This window comes from Anser anser (genome assembly GCF_964211835.1).
Source record: "Anser anser genome assembly, chromosome: 2".
NCBI classification, from domain to species: domain Eukaryota; kingdom Metazoa; phylum Chordata; class Aves; order Anseriformes; family Anatidae; genus Anser; species Anser anser.
The window spans coordinates 159,965,239-159,987,898 of record NC_139721.1 but is presented as its reverse complement, the minus strand read 5'-3'; the positions used below and the strand labels follow the sequence as shown (position 1 = coordinate 159,987,898).

At 41.6% G+C, this 22,660-nt stretch overlaps 1 protein-coding gene across 1 annotated transcript in view; it reads left to right on the top strand.

Annotated features, from left to right (window-relative positions):
* The window catches only part of OBSCN (obscurin, cytoskeletal calmodulin and titin-interacting RhoGEF), a gene marked incomplete at its 5' end in the record, with an annotated part of 184,274 nt that overhangs the window by 77,846 nt on the left and 83,768 nt on the right, over positions 1-22,660 (top strand). Inside the window, 18 exons of the mRNA XM_083822953.1 lie at positions 434-700; positions 1,522-1,785; positions 5,815-6,078; positions 6,393-6,656; positions 6,949-7,212; positions 7,748-8,011; positions 9,455-9,718; positions 10,938-11,204; positions 11,582-11,845; positions 12,461-12,727; positions 13,752-14,018; positions 14,688-14,954; positions 15,771-16,037; positions 17,183-17,455; positions 18,012-18,278; positions 20,225-20,491; positions 21,060-21,329; positions 21,836-22,102. Of these exons, the coding sequence (XP_083679079.1) occupies positions 434-700; positions 1,522-1,785; positions 5,815-6,078; positions 6,393-6,656; positions 6,949-7,212; positions 7,748-8,011; positions 9,455-9,718; positions 10,938-11,204; positions 11,582-11,845; positions 12,461-12,727; positions 13,752-14,018; positions 14,688-14,954; positions 15,771-16,037; positions 17,183-17,455; positions 18,012-18,278; positions 20,225-20,491; positions 21,060-21,329; positions 21,836-22,102 (4,794 nt within the window). The remainder of the gene's footprint in view (positions 1-433; positions 701-1,521; positions 1,786-5,814; positions 6,079-6,392; positions 6,657-6,948; positions 7,213-7,747; positions 8,012-9,454; positions 9,719-10,937; positions 11,205-11,581; positions 11,846-12,460; positions 12,728-13,751; positions 14,019-14,687; positions 14,955-15,770; positions 16,038-17,182; positions 17,456-18,011; positions 18,279-20,224; positions 20,492-21,059; positions 21,330-21,835; positions 22,103-22,660) is intronic.

Sequence of the window (22,660 nt, the reverse complement as noted above, 5' to 3'; positions counted from 1 at the left end):
GAATTGGAAGGTGCTCTGTTATGATAACAATTGAGAAAGATAGGTGAGAAAGATGCATTGCAGCCTGGAATTCTAATTAACATAGCATTCCTTTTGATTGTTCATCTGATCTTAAGACAGAGCTGTGCAAGCTCATGTAAGGCTTGGGGCCAGCTTTCTGTTGTTTATATCTTAAAATGCCTTTAAAACATACATCCCAGTACCGAAGTCATAGTTCTGCAATCCTGATTTCCAGTTCAGTTTATACATGCTGAAAGGAGTATGTCACAAAGAATAAGGCAGGGAAGCCCGTAAAATTGTTGTTGTCTGTCTCTTGGGTGCTATATATTTTAATCACAACTTTTAGAGATTAAAGGGTTTTAATCCAGTGGAGCAGACAAGATGCATTATTTCCTCACTTTTAAAGTGCTCTCTCTTCACCTGTGATCTTCAGCCCTTCCTCCGCATTTTAAAAAAGAATTGAAGAACATGGAAGCCACAGAAAATGGTACAGTCACTTTGTGCTGTGAACTGAACAAGCCTGCAGCTTCTGTGGAATGGAGGAAAGGAGACAGAGTCCTAGAGCCAAATGACAAGTTCTCCATAAGATGTGAGGGCACAATTGCTGAGCTGATGATCCGTGACTTAGATCTGACAGATGCTGGAGATTACACATGCTGTTACGGAGATCAGAAAACTACAGCTGCCGTAAAAGTGAATGGTAAAAAACTCATATAACTAATTAAGTAGATTATTTCCGACCAGCTATTTCTTAAAAACATGATAGGATCAGCCTAGAAATTGCAGCCGTATTTCTGAATTTAGCTACGTATGGTTGGACATGGGCATAAAGTCCTGAATGCACTGGTCAATACCAGGCAAAGGTCAGATGTTTCTTCCAAAAATTTCAATTATTCGTCTGGGTTCCAAGTCACTTCTTTGATGCTCATGTGCAGCAGTAGTTGCTAAAGAAGGAAAGTCATATTAGTCAGATGTTGGTTGATAAGATATTACAATCCCAAAGCTGACAGTATTAGAATTTGGTGATGAGTTATTTTTGAGTTTTCAGTGTGGTGTTAAACATTCTTTGAGAATGATTTCACTGTCAAGTTCTGCTAGATCATTATCTGAGGATAAATCTCATGGAAAATTGAGATCGATGCTTCAGATATAGTTTCATTTATGAACTTTTTCAGTAATGATTTGCATTGTAATAGATCTTAGACACTGCAGTTAGGCTTTGTTTTCCATTGTGCTAGCAGTACTCAAAGTAAGGCAGGACTCAGTCTTGCAGAGTCTGAAGAAATGGACTAGTATGTTTCTCCATTTCATGCCACAGACCACGTCACAGTAAAAAACTCTGCCTTATGAAAAAGGTGTTCTCCAACTTTCCAGAGTCACCATCATATTTTTCTCAAAGTGATTATCAATTCCAGTTTGATTAGGGAAGGTTTTACTTGTCCCATGTGGTCCACGGACCAGATAAGTAGTCACTTGGATAGCTACTATGATCATACATTCTCTTCATTTTGAACTCCTCAGCCTTGCCTGCACACTTCAAGGAAGAGATGAAGAATGAGGAAGCCACAGAAGGTGGAACAGCCACACTACAATGTGAGCTATCTAGGGCTGCCTCTGTGGAGTGGAAAAAGAAACACAAAGTACTCAAATCAAGTGAAAAATATACTATGAGACAGGAAGGTACCACAGCACAACTACTGATCCATGCTTTAGAAGTCAAGGACGCTGGGGAGTATACCTGTGTGTGTGGAGACGAGAAGACTACTGCAGCATTGACAGTGCACGGTAAAAGAAAAACAAAAACACACAAACACAGAAATTAGAAATTATACTTTTGTGTGGTGTTTCTCCTGTCTTCCTCTGGGAGCCTAAGTACTGACTCACAATGAGTTCTTTCTCTAATCTTGACGTCATTAATTCTGTCTGTAATGCATTTATTTATTTATTTTCATTTATTGTGATTTTTATCTAATTCTAACTAGAATTCTAGTTCCATGGATTATACTAACACTTTCCCTGTTTTCCTCTCCCTGCTCTTTTTGGTGCATGGCTGTATTGCTTTGTACCACACTGAAGGCTGAAGGATTCCACATGCTTGCATTTTTTGTTCCGGTTTACATACTTCTGACTTGGACCTAGGGAGATGGAGTAGCAGGCACACTTGTACTTCTTAAAACAGAGTGATCTTAGATTTCAAGTTACATTAGGATTTGACAGATTATTATGAATAGTGCAAAAAAAAAAAAAGATCCAATTCAACTTTTTTATATAGCCGTAACTAAAAGTCATGTAGATTTTTATTCTGATATTGCAGAATACTCAGCATTATGAAGTGTGAGAGTGCTTCACAGTCCTCAGTCAAATTCACCTGTAAACTTTCTTTGGAAGAAAGGAGAACTTTATTTCCACAAGTAATGTAAGACAGTAGGAAGCAGTTTCAACCATCTTTCTCACCTGGAAAATCAGTATGAGTCATTTTCTTTGCTTCAGTGCCCAGACTTTTTCACCGTGATATTTACCTGTAATGCAAGGATGGGTTTAATCTTGCACTTCCAATTTAGCTGTGGAAAACAGAATTGGAAAGAACATCTACAGGTCATCTAGTCCATCCTTAAGCCCCACGTCATCATCCCTATCTAGTCTGCACTTGAAAACTCTAATGGTAAAGAATCTGCAGTTCCCCTCGGTACTCATTCTACTGCCTAGCTGTCATTACTGCTAGAAAGGTCTTTCTAATGCCAACAAAAATCTTTCTTGAGCTGGCTTATATCCTTACTTCTTTTCCCATGTCCCGTGGACAGGGAGAAATATTATTTTCTCTCTGTGACTTTACAGATTTGAAATTTTTTATCATGTCTCCTCCTGTATTCTCTTTTCTGGACTAAGTAACTTCATTCCTTTCACTCTTTCTTCATAGGTCATGTTTTCTAGACTTCGGCTCATCTTTATTACTTTCTGGACCATCTTCAGTTAATCCACATCTTTCTAGAAGTGTGATGGCCAAAAGTGGACTAAAGTGCTCCATCTGAGGCTTTCCAGACTGGAGCAGGATGGAAGGACTTCATGTATCTTGCATATGACACTCCATTTTATACATCCTATTATGATGATTGCTTTATTCACATCAGAATTGCATTTCTTGACTTGTGTTTGCGCTGTGATCTCTTGTAGCCTCAAACCTCTCTCTGCAAATCTGCTGCCTATTGTTCTCTATCCTGTATTGGTGTGGCTGATTGCTCCTAAATACAGTATTTTGTGCCTGCTCTTGCTGGATTGCAGCCTATTTTTTTCACCACTGCTTCATCAAGATCTTAGTCCTAATCCTGTTTAACAAACTGCTTTCAGTTTCTCTCCTTTCCCATCTTGAGATCACCTGCCAAATTATTAAAAGTACTCTGCATTTCATTGTCCGAGTCACTAAAGAAAATGCTGAATGCTACTGGGCTCCAGAGTATTGAAGTACTCTGCTCAACTCATTCTTTCATTGTGACTGTAAATCCTAGTTGCTTTTTTGACAGGTTTTCAAATTGATAGTGCTTCCTTCCTAGAATTATTTCAGGATAAGAGCTTTAATAAAATTTAAGAGCTTAAGAGCTTTATAAAATCAAGGTGTACAGCATATCCTGTTTCGATCAGTGAAATTTACTAATTTAACTAAAGAAAAATTACGCTGGTCCACTCCTTCATGAAGAGAATAGCTCTTGGCAAATCCGAGTGTATTGCTACAATATTTTTTTCAGAGAATTAAAGTTAAGCTAAAATGTCCATTATTCTTTGGATCCTCTCTCTGCCTCTCCCTGTCCCGTCTTTTTTCAAGACAAGCACTGTGGGTGAAATTCAGCTCAATGAGTAAAACTGGTGAGTATTCCTAAATTCCTGTTGTTGTCAGTGGAGATCTAGTCAACTCGGTCAGTGGAAGCCAGGGAGACAACCAGTTTACCTTGTAGCAGATGTTTACTGATAGATAGATGGATAGCAGATAGATCCACTGGCTCCACTGAGTTTGTCTGGATCTGTCCGGGGAGCTTAGACTCTTGGTTTACATTGTGAGAATTAAGTGCCTGTATTTCAGTCTGTGAGACATTTTCCATCTCTGAATTTCTAATTTTCTGTACTTCTGGAACATCTCCCATTCTCTTGGATTTCTCCAGTGCAACTGTTTATGTCTGATATTGGTTCAGCTTGTTCCTTAAGTATTTCAGGACACGTCATCACACCAAGGTGCTTTTTAGAATATCAAGTTTATTTAAATGTTCTCTAATCTGTTTTTTTCCTTATCCCAGTCAGAGTTTCTATTATTTTCTTCGCTATCATTAACCTTTAACATTAAAAAAGAAAAAGGAGGTAAACACTTCAGTTTTCTCTGTGTCACCAACTATCAATTTACATTCCTGAAAGAGAGGTAGACCAACTTGTTTCTTGTTGTTTTTCTTCCTTCTAATCTACTTACAGAATATCATTGTATTATTTCTGTTTCTTTCTAGTACAAACTGGCCAGATTTTCTGGGATTTGCATGATAATATTTTGATAAAACCAAGTGCTACAAGGCAAGCAGAGAATACCAGCCAGTTGCTGGATACAACTACACAGAATGTGCATCTGTGTCTGGAGACATTTGATATCAGCATCATTTTGCAGATTACCTTTCAGCCCTTCTTTCATATCAGTATCTTTGTCCATGAGGTGCCAGAGCCCAGGAACGGGGAACTACCCTTGACCCTCTTGAGACATGCAGGGAACCTGACCTTTCTGATTTTGCCTCTATATTCTGTAGTATTTCTTTCACAGTGATCTAAACCACCCATATTTTACAGCTCTTCTGAGTTTCAGGACATTGAAGAATTAACAATTTAGACAGGCTGTCCCTGATGGTCCTTGTAGTCGCATAATCTGTGTAATTATGCCCTTAATATTGTTTTTTTTTTTTTTTTCAAGAAGCTTTTTGCTCTCTTAAACCTTGTCTTTATATTTGCCTCTACTTGGTCATAATTAACAATTCTTAAATTATTGAAGCTTGCCTTCTTGTTTCCCACATAATTTCCCTTTTCTTTGCTCCATCATTGCCTGTCCTAAAATCCACGAGCTCCCCTGCTTCATATTGGTGGCTGCCCCATTATCCTCCACATCTGTATTCCCAAATATTTATTTCTTGATGGTTGGAGTCAGGACTTGGAGATCCTTCTCTTCGTTTCTTTCATATATATATTCTTCATCTAAAAGTGGTCCCCACCCCTTTCCAAAGACTTAACAGACATCGTCCCATCCTACTACTTCCACAGTACATTTTACCACCACAGAGCCATCCAATCTTATCCTTTAAATGATTCCATTCTTTGTTCCAAAAGAGGTGGGTGTTATGATATTCCTGAACCTTCTGGTGTGATGATCTTACAGAATATATTCACAATGGAGGCATCCTACTTCTTTTTCCTTTTTATTGTTACCCAAGACCTTTCTATATGTCTGTGATTTTGCCCTTCAGCCTCATTCTAACTTTCAAGCTAAGTCTGTAGGCATCCTTAATGTATAAAGCTTTTCATTTTTTCCTTTAGCTTTTTTTTTCTGATGGTATAACCTTCTATATCGAACTTCCAGGCTGAATTATACTAAGGAAGTTATAGTTTGGGCCATACATGAAGTCTTCCCATTCCTGCTGTTTGTGGCTGTGATACAAATTGGTATCTTCCTTCTGTGCAATGGTTCTTATGTCAATAATGAGGCATGGACAGATAGTGGTAAACATCAGGTTAATTTTTATTTTTTGGTGGCCAAAAGTTGCATGTCATGAAAATGTTTGCTCCTTTGTTTCTCAGCCCTTCCGGCTCTCTTCAAAGAAGAGTTAAGAGATGAGGAAGCCACTGAGGGTGAAGTAGTCACTCTGCGCTGTGAGTTGACCAAGACTGCTCCAGTGGAATGGAAAAAGGGGCACAGAGTACTCAAACCTAGTGAGAAATACAAAATGAGGCAGAAGGATGCCACTGCAGAACTGGTGATCCATAACCTAGATGAGAGTGATGCTGGTGATTACACCTGTGTGTGTGGGGATAAGCAGTCCACAGCTTCCTTAGCAGTACACGGTAATAACCATTTTCATCTAGATGTCCTCATTTTCAAGCTTTTGATTTGATTATTTTTTCCCATGTCCATTGTTATCTCTGCATAGTTCTTGTCTGACATTGCATGTCATGGTAATTAATATGTATTTTATGATCTAAGAGGAAAACCTACACCCCATACAAACTGGCTTTAGGACCTGATCCCTTATGAAATAGAGACCAGGCCCTAAGACATCTCCCCGCTGTTACTCTAGCTTTTCCCCATCACAGCTCTGCCCCTCATCCGGAGGCTGTGTTTGTGGCTCCTTTTTAACCTGCTGTCATTGCATCCTCAGCACTGCCTGCACGCATCAAGGAAGGCCTGAAGGATGAGGAAGTAACAGAAGGTCGAACGGCCACTCTGCGCTGCGAGCTGACCAAAGTTGCTCAGGCAGAGTGGAGAAAGGGAAGCACTTTGCTCAAAGCCAGCGACAAATACAAAATGAAACAGGAGGGCACAGTCGTGAAGCTGCTTGTCCATGATGTAGAACTGAAAGATGCTGGAGAATACACTTGTGTGTGTGGAGAACAGGAGACAACAGCTGCCTTGATAGTGAATGGTAAAAAAAATTATATCTGTATATCTGTACCATTGTGTATTTCTTTACCAGCTCATCGCTATTTGTTGTGTGTTCATCTCTAGCTGAATTTGTATTTATTTGTAAGCTGTCTTTAAGATCTGGTTGCACCCAGGCTACTTTTCCATCTGTTGGTTTATCTAATGTCCTAGGATTATGAGGAAAGGAATCTCTTTCCACACTAAAATGTTCTCTCTTTCTGTACCTCCTCATCTCTTCCATCACCTGTCTGACATGTCATTTTAATGCCCTCTGTCCATTTTGTGACCTTCAGCCCTGCCTGCACTTTTCAAAGACAAACTGAAGAACCTGCAGGCCATGGAAAGCCAAACAGCCACTCTGCGCTGTGCGCTGACCAAGGCTGCATCTGTGTCATGGAAGAAAGGAAACAAGATACTCAGAGCAAGTGAAAAATACATCATGCGGCAGGATGATGTCCTTGCTGAGCTGGAAATTCGTGAGCTAGATCTTCAGGATGCAGGAGATTACACCTGTGTGTGTGGAGACCAACACACCACTGCTTCTCTGACAGTGAATGGTAAATTCATCTTGCAGATGAGTGTCCATTATTTATTTCTTTGCAGCATCCTGCTGCTGTATGAAGTGTTCACCTCTCAGCTTTAGGCTTTTTCCTAGGGATTAATTTGCATTCAGAAAAGGAGAACTTTTTGTTCTGGCATCTTAATTTTGTCTGATATACCTGAAAAGGGGGCTGAGGAAATGACTATTTCATCTTACAGACAGATGGCTATGCTGCATATTTAAGGTCACAGTGCCCAGGAAGTGATCCTGTTAGGCTGAGATGTTCTGCTCCCATGGAGGGTAACTGTGTCGTATGTTCTTTAAGTTGCATTTTGAATCCATCCTTTGACGTACTGTACTTTGACCTTTCAGCTAAGCACTTTTCTTTCTGTCACTGGTGGATTTAGTTTTCCAGGTCATTGTAGTGGTAAACCCAACAGCTGAAGTATCTGACTTGGACAGATTTAAACTTGAATTAATAGTTCAGTATGCTAAGCACAAATGCAGAGGTCTTAGTTTAAATACATTTTCTATTGACTTTCCATTCCCAGCCCTGCCAGTGGTTTTCAAGGAAGAACTGAAAAATGAAGAAGTCTTGGAAGGAGCATCAGTTTCTCTGCGTTGTGAATTAAGCAAAGAAGCTCCAGTGCAGTGGAAAATAGGGTCCAAAGTGCTAAAAGCAAGTGACAAATATCAAATGAGTCAGCATGGCACCACTGCTGAGTTGGTCATACGTGACCTAGATGTAAAAGATTTTGGAAATTACACCTGTGTTTGTGGTGACCAGAAGACAACAGCAACCTTAACAGTTCATGGTAAAAAGTCATTATTAACATTAATAAATAGCATTATAGATAGTCATCATTCTGAAATTCAGGTGTTTCTGCCATTGCTCAATAACTTGTGTTATTTTTTTTTTCTTTCTGAGAAAAAAATATCTCAGGGCAAATTTTGGGGTTAAATTTGCTTCCCTTTGAAAGGAGAATGAGATTTTTCTTTCTGTTCGGGATCCCTTTTCTTGTGTATTTACGTTTTCCAGCTCTTTTACCTCTGACCTCCACAGTTCACTTCAGCCAGCTTCAATCTTTTCCATAACATGCAGACAGGGGTCTGTCAGGCACCCTGCTCTACAGCACTGCTCAGAGAAGTGAAGGATGGGGAAGCAGAAGGAGGAGAAGTCTTGGTGCTGTGTGACCTGGCCACCGCTGCTCCTGGGCAGTGGCAGGAAGGGTACCACATTCTTTAAGGCATGCAGAAAGAGATAAGAGTTCAGAGCCAGTACCCCTGACCTAGGTTTGAAGGATGCAAGGGTCTGCACCTCTGTATGTGGGGATCAGCAGAGTAAGGACTATTTTGACAGTTAGGGACTAAAAATAATAATAATAATAAACAAACAAAAAAAAAAAAAACACAGCAACAGAGACAGGTTATCAGCAGTTATCCCCTTCTTTATCCTACTAGCTTCCAACAGACCAATACAGAAATACATCCTTGTGTATGTTAATAATCTCATTGCCTGATATTATCCTCTCGTGTCCTTAATGAGTATAGTATCTATTTTAATGGACAAACAGCCCTTGTCTCTGAGGAACTTAATTGGTCAAAGATCCAGTTCCGTCCCTCCAGCTTTTTCCAAAAACTCCTGACCCTTCACTGAGCTTTCCTGAATGATGGACTTTTCTGACATGTTCTGGAAGTGCTCTTTGTGTACTGCACCGCTAACAGTAGTTGTGCATGAGGCACATTTGTGGGTAAATGTTAATAATTTTTTTCCTGAAGTTTTTTTCATTCTTTGGTTTCTAATTTTCAACGTGGGAAATAGTGAGAACTTGAAATTCTCCACTTCTATATAATGGTCCTTCAAATTTCAATTTGAAATTAAAAGCAGTTTTCTTTTGAACTCTGGCTGCTTTCATGCAGATGGGGCTATAAGTTTTCGGTAAAAACAAAAGAGAAAATGACAACATTCTACTAGCCTCCAAATACTGCACCCAGTAGTGTTACTCATGAGCACTTTTGACCCTTTCAGTATTGTTTTTTCACCATGACAAACAACAGTCAGGGAACTGATCACTTATGGTAAGGAAAACTTACTTACCCTGCCTGAAGAAGGCAGAGTTCCTGAACTAGGCTATAGCTAATGTTTAGAATAGGCTGAAAAAGAGAGGTGTAAAGGGAAATAATCCCAAGTATGGAAAAGAAATTAGGATTTCAGTTCTGGTTTTCTGATGACCGTTTGTCCGTGTTGCATCCTTCAGCTCTGCCACCACTCTTTAAGGAAGAGCTAAAGAACAAGGAAGCAGAAGAAGGTGGAGATGTCACCCTGCACTGCGAGCTCACCAAAGCTGCTCCAGTGGAGTGGCAGAAGGACCAGAGGGTTCTCAAAATGAGCAAGAAATACAAAATGAGGCAGGAAGGGACCCGGGCAGAGCTGGTGATACATGAAATAGCTGAGGAAGATGCAGGAGACTACACCTGTGTGTGCGGAGAGCACCAGACTACAGCTGTCTTAACAGTAAAGGGTAAAACTATCCTGACCCCTTATTTCCTAACTAGAAATGTCTATCCTCTGCTGGCAGGTGTTCGATTTTCCATGTCTGTTTGTTCAACCTTATCAGTTGAAGTTCCACTTATTTGAAATAGTATTGCCTGTCTTTGGTGACCTTTGATTAGAAAATACCACTCTCTATTCTTCTGTGCCATCCTTTTGTCTTTTCCTTTCCTCAAACATAAACCTGCTTTCCTTTCATCTTTCCCTTCTGGTATTCCTTTCTTAGCATGTAAAATCACTATTCTTTTATCTTTCCTTTCCTGTCTTTGTTTCCCAAAACACAATTCTGCTTTTTCTTTCCCTTTCCTTTCTGGCATTCTCAATGCCTAGCATTTGAATGTAGGGTATAATAAGCAGTATCCAGAATAAGTCTGTGTTAGTTATTTCTTCTGTGCTGAGGTATGTTTACATTGGGTTTTGTGCCCATAACAGCTGTCCTAATGCACAGAGATAGGTTAGCACTGCGAGTCTGGTTTTCTAGGTAGGATGTTTTAATTTAGCTTCACGACTGTGGGGTGAGTCATTAAATTTAAGATCTGAGATATCCAACCTTCTGTCCAACAGGTGGAATATCCTGTTATCTCACCTAGTTAATAGAAGGACATATGTGAAGTTCACATAATTAATTTCAGGGTCATAACTTGCAGTGGTTACTAGAATTAAGCAAATGGGGAAAGTATACTCTGAGGCAGGAGTACAGGCTTGGGATTCAGCATTTGGAGATTTTCTGTGGGTTCAAGGGGCATCTGTGAGCCCTGGCTGAATCTTTTCAAGGGCACCTCAAGGGATAAGGAACAATGATGAGGAAGGAGTTGTGCCAACACTCAGAGCTCAGTGGAACTGCTCTTTGAGAAGGAAAAGACATTACAAAGGCCTGAATTCTGTGAAAGTCAGTATCACATGCGTGAAGTAAGGAGCTCACAGATGATGCTCTTGGTTCTTCTTATATGGAAACTGGTAGAAAGCAGGTGTAAATCTCTTGATGACATTGCAATTATGCTAGTAGGAAGCCAGCACAAACCAAAAGGATTAAGGTATATATTCCCCCTAGGATGTTTTCCTTTCTCTTTCCTCTCTTTGTTGCTGATGCTGTGCCTCTCCATAACCTTCACCGTACCCTGTCACTTTGTACTCCCACCCGCCCCAGGAGATATCCTCAGTTTGTAATACATTTTACCTGCATCCTTCAGCTGTGCCTCCATTTTTCCAAGAAGAACTGACCAACAAGGAAGCAGCAGAAGGTGGAACGGCCACTTTGCACTGTGAGCTCAGCAAGGCATCTGCCCCTGTCCAGTGGAAGAAGGGCCATCGCATCCTCACCTCAGGCAACAAGTACAGCATGAGCCAGGAAGGCTGTGTCGTGAAGCTGGTAGTTCATGATTTAGACTTGAATGATGCTGGAGATTATACCTGTGTGTGTGGAGATGAGACCACTACAGCTGCCATAACAGTGCATGGTAAAGTAATCCTTGAGACTAAGGTTCTCCAGACCTTAGACCTACCCGAGTCTCTATTGCTGTGGTCTCTTCCGATTCCCTTTCTGTTTGCTTGGGCTTTTGTGTTCCTTTGGAGGTAGCTTATGTGCTTCTTCCTACTGTTAGAATAGGGCAAATAGTTGCTTGTTGGTATTTGTATTTGTCCTCCTCAGCTGTGCTGGTTCTTCTTGCTGTCCTTGCCCTGATGCAGCGTCCAGGGAAGCTGGGGGAGATTTTCCCGTTGTGTTCCACTGACCTGGATCAGGGCTCAGTAATGCACCATGCATCCTTTCCCAATGGACTTCAGTGTTTTTTTTAGGAATATTCACGCCCTATGTGGTAATTCTTTTACTCTCCAGCACTGCCTCCAGAATTCAAAACAGACCTGAAGGACCTAGAAGCTGAAGAAAGTGGGACAGCTACGCTGCACTGTGAGCTGACTAAACCTGCAGTGGTGGAGTGGAAGAAAGGGCAGGAGGTGCTCAAAGAAAGCAGCAAATATAAAATGAGACATGATGGTGCTGTTGCAAAGCTGATTATCCATGAGCTGGATGTGGAGGACACTGGAGATTATACATGTGTGTGTGGAGATCAGCAGACAACAGCCACTTTGACAGTCAATGGTAAAACAAACACCCCGTATATACATATATATATATATAAATATCTTTTTTCCTGGATATAAAACTGTGTGTTAGTGTCACTTGGCTCTAAGAGAAAACTTGGCTATGATTCATAAGGAAGGTGTGTAATAGCATGGTCCATACAGCTTGATAGAGTGAACAGGTAGAAAATGGGAATTGCTGTGCAGAGCTAAATACATTTTCTCAGTCTCTTACTTTCAGGGTAATTGTAATCTCTCTCCTGCAAGTGGCCTGCCCTAAGAGGGAATCTGAACTATTAAAAATCCTGCTGGTTTTCAGGACACATCTTCAGCAATCAGAAAAACGTGTTGGCTACTTTTATAGTGGGGAAAATGTTCCGCTATTTTTCAATCACAGATTGGATTAAGTTAGTATACCCTTTGTGGCAAATGTAACTTCTTGAAATCAATTTCTTCTTGTTCTGCAGATATTCCTATTACCTCCTATGGGGAAATAGCTTTGTACTTTAAATCTACAGCATTGAGATTCACAGCCATCTGCACATAAGCTCTTTTGGTGTTTCCATTTTCTTTCTACTTTCTCTTTCCCAAACCCCAACTGCAGTATGTTCCAAGTTATGTTTCTATTTTATAGCCCTACCAGCACTTTTTAAACAAGAGCTTCAGAATACCGAGGCAGAAGAAGGTGGTATGGCAACACTGAGGTGTGAGCTTACCAAACCCAAGGCTCCAGTGGAGTGGAGGAGAGGCGATATCACTCTCTACCCTGGTTTGAAATACGAAATGAAGCAGCAGGGCTCCACTGCTGAACTGGTCATTTATGACTTAGAACTGGATGATTCAGGAGAGTACACCTGCGACTCTGGACATCAGCAGACAACAGCTGCAGTAACTGTACATGGTAGGCGGAGTACTGATCTCAACAGAGATGAAGTGAAAGAAGCATCTCTTAGTATTCTCTATGGATATTTATTTGTTTTGCTGCTGGTCCATGCCGTCTGACCCTTGGTCAGGGTAGAAAGGTTTTGCTTGCAGTATCTGGAGTGATTAATCATCATCAAAGCAATTTAAATGTGTCACGATGTCAAAATGTGATGAACCTTCCTGCCCTATGAGTGCAGGAAGTGTGGTCGCATGTGGGGTTTTAGGAAATGGATAACAGAAGATAGGCTAGGCAGCCTGATTCTTTTGGGTTGTTGATTGCTTCACTAGGCATGAGAGATGCATAACTGGGAATAATGCCTGATTGGGATGATAAGGGATGCAACAACTGGTGGACAAATATTTTTTGTAACATGTGAATGTGCTGTATTATTACTTGAGGCTTTCAGCCTCAGATATAAACTTTGAGTGCAAACACCTGCATCCACATCTGTTTTCCTCAGCCCCTTCTACCAACCTGAGCAAGATATAGCCTGAAATCTGTACTTCTTCCATTTATCACTTTAATGTCACCTCTTAAGGCACTGCCTCTTCTTGCATTTTGAATGCTAACTTAATCTTTTATATGTTGGTAGAAGTTTTATTTGGGGTGTGTTGGGTAGGAAGGAATACTCTTAGCTCAATATTGCAAACTCAGAGACTTCTATTGAGGAACAAGGGTTCAAGTAGGAGAGAGCACGTCCCACTGTGTCCTGGTGGTCTTTGACTAAAGCATCCCTAGCTGGCACAGAGAGATGTCCACAGGAAAGTCTGACTACTTCAGGCGGCACACCAGGACGTTCTGGGGACCACTCTTTTTTTTCTAACTTCACCGTCTGTCCTCAGATCTTGGTTCATATAATGCTTCAAGAAAGATGCTACCAAGAACGAGAGCAGCAGGATTGTGGAATCATTAGAACAGGCTGTTTCTGCAGAATGATGGTAGGACTGGATCCTTTTTGGGCTCAAACACTCTTAAAACACTTTCCTCTCAAATTTTGCAGCACTACCTGTCACATTTAAGCAACCCCTTCAAAATAAGGAATCAGAGGAAGGAAGTACAGCTACTTTCTGCTGTGAGCTATCAAAACCCAGTGCTGCAGTGGAATGGAGGAAAGGAGGAGTGGTGCTGCAGCCCAGCCAGAAGTATGAAATGAGACAAAGGGAATGCCTGGTAGAGCTCTTAATACATAATCTCAAATTAGAAGATACAGGAGAATACAGCTGTGATACTGGGGATCAGGAAACAAAGGCATCTTTAAATGTAAAAGGTATGTGGCGTGAGCTGACTCAAAAAGCAGTAGATTTCATCTAACACAAGGCAACATTTTGAATGTGATTATTCTGAACTACATATTCTTTTTTCTTTATAAATATTTTCATTTTCAAGAATGGAGAAGAACGATGCTTTGTTCTTAACAGTACTGTATTTAAGTCTTGGGCTCTAAGAAGAAATACTTTCTAGCTTTACAGCTGGAGAGAAATTAAAGAAAGAATAATGCTTTAGCATAACTTCTGGATATTTCACATGATATGTGATTTAAGTATTTCAAAAAAGATTTTCTTGCAAATCCTGGAATGAGACTGACGACGACCTTCCTGATCTGTCAAGGCTGTCCACAGAGTTTTCAACTGTTTTACTCTTGAGATCTTTGCAAGCTCAACTGAAGAATAAATCCATTCAAAGAGTTCAACCCTGGGAAGGATTTAAGTCAAGGAGCAAAGGAAAGAAATGTTATAAGTGCAGATGGCTGCTTTTGATGCAGAAAGATCTGCTACCAGCTACAGGCAAATTAGAAAACATGGATCCTGCCTAGGAATCTAGCACTTGCAAAGAACAGTATCTTGTTCCCCCAAGTATCCAGCTATCTGTGCTGTCCAGGACTTAACTCTGGCTTGAATAAAAGCTTCTATTCTTTGTTGTTTTCTTTTTCCTTTAGCCCTACCAGTTCTTTTCAAAAGGGAGCTTAAGGACAAGGAGGTTGAAGAAGGAGCTGCAGTGAAATTCCAGTGTGAGCTGACAAAGGAAAATGCGACTGTGGAGTGGAGGAAAGGCACCATGGAGCTCTACTCGTGCGCCAAATATGAAATTAAATTAAGTGGTTGCACAGCTGAACTTGTGATCCATAATGTAGAACCAGAAGATGCCTCCGATTATACATGTGATACAGGAGACCAGCAGAGCACAGCAGTCCTCCGAGTGAATGGTTAGCATTGCATCAAAGTGGAACAGAAGTTCAGAGGGATTTGTGGAACTGTGTAGATGATATTCTGTTATTTGTTGGTGAATCAGGCCCCCCAAAAGTAAGATAAAGAGGAAAGGTTTAGGAGGTGCCCAGTCATAAACCAAAATACAGAAAAGATGATCATATGGGACAGGATTTGTAGAATGGCTATTTAAGCCTGTAAAGCACAGTGCATTGGTCCATTCCTTGGATAGTGGTAAAACTCTGCATCATGGGGGTGTTGAAATTCTAATAGATCTTTATTTCTGGCACTTAACATTTATTGCTTGTTCACTTGGATCAATATCTAATTGTAGGGCATTTACTAAAAGCATTTTAAAACACCTACTGCTTTCAATTTTTGTAATGTCCTTCCATGAAGATCCTGAGAACACCATGTTTAAATAAACCAGGAGTAATGTCTGTGATTAATTGTCATCTGTGAAGTGTTTGTGGTTGTCTCTGACTGTTAGGTGGAACTTGTGGCTTTGATCTAAGCCACAGCATTTCAAACTCTATCCTGTGGGCTGGATCTGACCCAGGAAGCAGCTCCTGCCTCAGTTGTGAGTCCTTTGCTTGCTTTATATTCAATTTTCTGATCCTCTCCTTGTCTGGATATATAGAATTTACAAAAGAAAGAAAAAGAAGAAGTTGTTATAAGAATCATATAACCACATAATGCAAATTTGTTCTGCAGCTTCAGACCCTGGGTGACTTGTGCTGAGTTTTCCAGACCTGGGCATTCATTTGTACATTGAAGTCAATGTTCATGTGTTAATTGTCTTTTGCACTTTGCAGCCATCAAGCCCCAGCTGAGGCAGCAGCTGAAGAATGAAGAAGTGGAAGTGGGAGGAACAGCCAAGCTGCGCTGTGAGCTTTCCATAAGCAAAGCAGAAGTGGAGTGGAGGAAAGACGGAGTCCTGCTTCAGTCGAGTTCCAAGTATGAAATGTGGCAGCACGGCACCCTCCGTGAGCTGCGTGTTCACCACTTGGAGCCCAGTGATGCTGGCGAATATTCCTGCAAGGCTGGAGATGAGACGACCTCTGCAAAACTGACTGTGAAAGGCAAGAGATGTTTCCTGGGGCAGGGGGATTTTCACTTTAAGTTACTAAGGTTTTACAACATAGTTGATCCTATTGTGATAAATGCACACAGAGTGCAGGAAGGGCATCATGAAGTAGTGTAAAACGCTATGGTGTAAGAATGTACAGAAGCAAAGATTCACTTGGTGGGCAGGAGAAGATAAAATTTTTGATTCAGGGCTTGAAATATTTGCTTGATATCTTGTGCATGTGAATGAACAGATGGTTCATCCATCCTTAGCTCCCAGTCACATGGCAGCTGCCCTAATGTTATTGCAAACAGAGCTTGCATTCAGGTTGGACCACTAGTTTGGAACAACCACCCTACAGGCTCGTCCATATTATAGATACTCTGCCTGCTATGCCCAGCTGCACCATTTTTCATGCAGAGTGACCTCAGTTGTATAAATACGTACTGTGTTTGCTCAGGTGGAGACTGGGCTGCTTCTCCTTCAGTATTCTCCATCAGGTTCAGGGTACAGCTTTTGCCTGTTGCAGGCTGTCTTTGTGATCCCTGCACATCTCTGCAGGTGCCCAGCTGTCCTAGAAGCAGGACTCAAGCAAACCAAAGCACAAATGTCCTGTGCTCCCACTAATCCAGTAAGCCATGCTGAGAGCACCATGCCATCCACATACCCAGCCAGTTTGAAGCACCAGCACAGAGTATTTCTGTTTGCAAAAAGGCAGCAGAGGGATCACTTTTTAATGTTATTCTGTGAAGATATCTAAGTGCAAATGTAACAAATTTCAAAATCCTGCATTTGGAATCTGGCATTCAAGCCTTATTCACCCAATTACAGTATCAAACGTAATTACAAAAATCAATATGCAGTGCATCTCCGAGACAGAGCAAGCAATAAAAGCACTAACAGAGATACTGGCCATATTGCCACATACACTGACAGCAGTCAAACAGCAGAGTTTGAAAGGTAATTTAAGAGGCTGTGATATCTTTGTCCTTGGAGGTATTTAGAGCTCAGCTGGACAAGGCTCTGAGCAATCTGCTGTGAGCTGGCTCTGATTGGACCAGATGAGTGCCAGATGTCCCCTCCAACCCATATTATTCTGTGATTCTGTGATTTGATCCATGTTTTTCCTGTGTTGACTACTGACTGGGCTGTTTGCAGAGCCTGACGTGACCATTGTGAGTGGCCTAAAGGACATGGTGGTATTCGAAGGGGATGATGTCACCTTTCAGTGCCAAGTTTCTCATGAGAATGCAAGGGATGTTGAATGGAAGCTACAGGATGTTGCTCTGCAAAATAATGAAATGAATGAGATCTCAGTGGAAAAGGGAAAGATCCATAAGCTGACGTTAAGGAAGGTGACAGACCAGGACATTGGCACTATCGCTTTCCGAGTGGGACCACACGTGTCTACAGCAGAGCTCACAGTAAAAGGTAAGGAGCCCTGTGATGTGCTGAAGAAACAAGATTGGTGAGAACAGGTGACGTTTTGTTTTTGTGTATGCTAATAGGAAATGTAAGGCCATTGTTCACTTCTTGTTAGTTCATGTTAGTAGGGTGCTTGTTCTTCAGAGTGCACATGATGCACTAATGTGCTTTCATATGGTGCAACCACTATGGATCCAAAGTGGAGAAACCACCAGTTCTGGGGTCCTGAAACTGTGTTTCTTTCTCTAAACACTGTTTTCCAGAAATTCTCGGTCAAACGTTCTTCTCCTTTCCTTTTTGAAACTGTTGGTCTGGTCAAAGTCTCTATTCCACCTGAACTGACCAAAACATCTCTAAAGTTTGTGATTAGTGCTTCCAGTAACTTCACAAAATATTTCTGAGTGTGTTTCATCAGAAATCCATTCACTTGTTTTAATGTCCCAGAATATTACACAGAAGTTAAAGTATATTTTAATACTTTACTGTTCAGCTGTAGGTTTACAACTGTAGAGAAACAGAATAAAGATGACTGTAAGTTCCTTTACTGCATTTGTAATTTCAGTGCCACCTCCAGTCTTTAAGGAGAAATTACAGAGCACAGAATTGCAGGAAGAAGAAACTGCCACCTTCCACTGTGAGGTCTCCCAGCCTAATGTTGCAGTGCAGTGGAAGAAGGGTGCCCAGGTGATTTCCCCAAGCTCCAAATATGAAATCAGGCAAGAGGGAACAATCCATACTTTAAAGATTTATCACTTAAAACCAGAAGACTCGGGTAAATACACCTGTGATAATGGAAATGAGCAAACGACGGCCACTTTAACTGTTAAAGGTAGGTTGTTTTGTTTTAAGATGAGAAGCTTCTTCCACTTTCTTGGCTGAGTATTTGTGAGAAGGCTGTACTGTCCTTGACTTCAGATCTGCTTTACTGACATAAAGCATCTGAGTCCTTTTGCTTTCTGAAGTCCAGTAGTTCCAAGCATAGTAACTGCTTCCACAATTCTAGACCCAAGGTCTTCCTTTTTGTCACTCAGAAAAACAAGGCTGGAAATAAAATTAGCGTGACACCATTCTGATTCTCAGGCATCTCTGTCCTTTGAGCTGTGTTCCCACCTGGATAAATGGTGCTCAAGAATCAAAGTGCTCATACTTACCTGGGCACTCAATTCCAGGTGAAAAGCAGGGCACCTAAATATGGTTAGTGCCTAAGGTCTTAAAAATAGGTGTAAAGTGCCACTATGTCCATTTAAAAAAAAAAAGAAAAAAAAAAGAAAAAAAAATCCACCCTGCTACAAACACAGTATTAATGGGACTTTTTGTGAGATAGAAGATCAGCTGAAATAAAAAGGAGACTGGAAGTTCTTGTGAAATGTCATCTTTTGAAATATCCCTTGAGGACATGTTTCCCATGAAGGGCATGCATTTAGTCACACTAAATTCAGAATCCAGTGATGCCAGAATGTCTGTACTGTAAGCACGTCCTCTGATGGTGGCTGGCCTTTGTGTCTGTGTGTGTGGTCCCAGCCATTCCAGCACTCTTTGAAAGAAACCTCCAAAATCAGGAAGCTGAGGAAGGTTCTGCAGTCACCCTTCATGCTGAGCTCTCCAAACACAATGCATCAGTGAGGGGGAAAAAAGGGTCAGTCTTACTCCAGGCCAGCAACAAGTATGAGATAAAGCAAATGTGCTCTGCTGTGAAGTTATTCATGATTTACAGCTGAAGGATGCTGGAGACTACATCTGTGACTCTGGCGATGAGCAAACTATGGCATCCTTGGTAGTGAGAGGTGAAAAAAGCTGTCACTTCACCTTTTAGGGAGCTCTAGGTTAGTTTAGATATTCCATATGAAAGATTCAGGGACACTATGGCAGGAAGTCTGTTTCTTTTTTTGTGGTAAGGGTTCTCACTCAACGGTAATCGAGTCTAACAGACTAGGTCTCCACAAAGCTTTTCTGTCAAGACATTATTTCTCCGCACTCCATATTTCTTTCTTGGCTCCAAAGAGGCATAGGGCTGGAGGAGTTAGCTGCACAGTGGGATGCCTTCACTTCAAATGCCACTGTACAAAAACCTTGACTCAAGCTATTGTCCATCTGTCCCACAGAATACACCATCCACTCCTATGTCACCTGCAAGCACCTTCTCATCTTTCTCTTCTATATACATCTGCCACCCAGTTCCTATAAATGCACTTCTACAACCCCATTTCCTTCCCTTATTAATCCCATTTCAGCGTTATCTGTGGAGCCACCACGGTTCTTCTAGACAACTAGACTTGAGAAACAAAAGTTCTACACATGGCACATTTTAAATCAACCTACCAAAACTCTGTCTTGACCCATCAGTTACATTTCAGTGCAGAGACATCCAACTTTCATTCCTCTTCTGGGTCCAGCTTTCAAATGAGAAGCATTGTAGAATGATATTTTTCTGTGCACCCTCATAAATACCTGGGAACTTAGATATCAAGCACAGGATTTTGAGTTGTGGCTTTGGTGTACCCATTTGGAGTTACATGCCCTTAGATGCTCAGGAGTCCATATCTGTGACCACTCCTGTGTAAAGTGGAACATACTTCCAGAGGTTGTCAGGGTGTGCAGTGCCCAGTGATTCTTGAGTGTTTAGTACTCCTGGAAATCCAACATTCTCTCTCATTCCTAGTTTGGTTTTTAAAGTTTTAATCAAGTTTGGAATGGTCCTGCAATTTCACTAAATGCAAGACTTAGTGACACAGTCATCAATGAAGCAAGCTTTTCCTCTGATTTCTCTTGGTTTAGCTTTACCAGTAATCTTCACGCAACCACTCCAGAACCAGCAAGCTGAAGAAGGTGGCACCGTCACTTTGCGTTGTGAAATCTCAAAACCAAATGCCACTGTGCAGTGGAAGAAGGCTGGGACAGTGCTGCGACCAAGTGACAAGTACAAGATGCGCCAGTCTGTGTCTGTGGCTGAGCTAACGATTTGCAACTTGCGTGAAGCTGATGCTGGGGAATACATGTGCGATACAGGGGACCAGCAAACCACCGCAGTTGTGCACGTGAAAGGTAGGGCTTCACGTGGGAAAAATGTGATACGGAGATCGTTGCTATGGCTGTGGCACACGATTAAGTAATTTGACAGCTAGACATTGTCCTGTGCCCAGAGGGATTTCAGAGACAAGGGTGATTTCAAAGGCATCAGAACTGCAGCAGTTATTTCTAGAGAATCAGAAATGGGTCTTTAGTCAATGGTTTAATGTTTAATGTCTTTAGTCAATGGTTTAATGTTAACGTCACTTACTAAAATCTGTTGACAATGTTTCCACAATACATATATTGCATATAAATGTTTCTATTATTTAAATACACAATATAGTATAACATGTATACTTTTTAGACTATCATATATATGTGCATAATACATATGCACACATACGTGCATACATAATGCATCTGTAAGACTAACACATCACACTATGCATACCCATGCATGTAGTGTTTCGTGCCTTGTGGCCATTAGTTCTTTCAAATAATACAGTACTGTCAAGAATGAGCATAACAAAATGTTTAACCTAGGAAAATAGGAGGCATCACTTGAAAGTAGATATCAAACTCTGTTGACCTTTCCATAAAGAACCAGCAGCAACCATAGTGGAGATGCTGAAGGACGTCACTTCATATGAAGGAGAAGATGCAGTGTTTGAATGCAGGCTGTCACGGGAAACAACTCAGGATGCTCAGTGGTTCCTGGGAGATGTTCCCTTGCAATCCAACGAAATGAATGAGATCAGAGTCCAAGGGACACGTCACACTTTGATCCTGAAAAAGGTGACACTAGAAGACTGTGGGCCTGTCAGTTTCAAAGTCGGGCAGCATACCTCAGAAGCGCAGCTAACAGTCCAAGGTGAGCAGCTTCCTAGGAAGAAGGGTTTAGGAGCTACTGGTAAGCACTGCCGATATTGCCTTAGCTTCTGGTGGTGTGTATATGGGAGCAGGGGTCTCTGGAAATCTCGGGAGATTCAGCTAACCTAATTTAGGCATTTAGAGTTAGACTGCACATCTGAGCTAGTCATTTTAGACCTTTTAACAGCCTGTAGAGTGAAGCAGACATCCTCTGAGAACCACCCAATTTATCCTAAACCAAGCATCTAATTTATGTCAGAATCAATGCTGAAGAATGTCAAGAATATTCTCTGAATTAATTTCCCACTTAAGATGTTTTCAGATATTTGCCAGATATATAACCTTTCATTAATTTCTATAGAATGATTTTGAAAGGTTGGCCGTCAATACTTATCTTGTTTGTTGCCCTTTTATCATGTTCAAAATACAACTCTGGGCACTCAGTTCTGATCTGGGGCAGTGCTGGATTCCCCATTTGCAGCAGTGTCTGTACCGTCTTCCCCACAGTTCCTCCAGTCACCTTTGTAAAGGTCCTCCAAAATTTGGAGCTGCAGGAGGGCAGCACGGCTCACCTGTGTTGTGAGGTGTCCCAGCCTGACATCTCGGTGGAGTGGAAGAAAGGCGCGTCTGTGATCCACTCCAGCCAGAAGTGCAGCATCAAGCGGGAGGGGAACGTGCACACGCTGGTCATTCACGATTTGAACCGTGAGGACTCGGGAGAATACAGCTGCCACACGGCTGATGGGAAGACCACGGCCAGGCTGGAAGTTAAAGGTATGATTTTCTCTTTGCTCAGCACTTGCAAGACCACAGTTGAAGGAGTACATTCGCTTTCTTGGAGCTCCCCAGTACAAGAAAGACACTGAGGTGCTGGAGCAAGTGCAGCAGGGGGACTGGAGAGCATGAAGTAGGAACAGAGGGAATGGCCTCAAGTTGCGCCAGGGGAGGTTCAGGTTGGAAATGAGGAGACATTTCTGCTCAGAAAGAGCAGTCAGGCGTTGGGACGGGTTGCCCAGGGAGGTGGTGGCGTCACCGTCCCTGGGGGTGTTCAAGGAAAGGTTGGACCTGGCACTTAGGGATATGATTTAGTGGGGTGGTATTGGTAGGAGGGAGGTGGTTGTACCAGATGATCTTGAAGGTCTTTTACAACCCTAATAATTCTCTGATTTTAAGTATAAGGAAAGGGAGGGGCAGCTGGCTTTGCTCAGCTTGACGAAAAGCAGAGAAGGTTGAGGGGGGACCTCATGGCTGTCTGCAACTACCTAATGGAGGTCTACAGAGAAGAGAGGGACAGAGTCCTTGGGGTGCCCAGCAAACAGATGAGGGGCAACA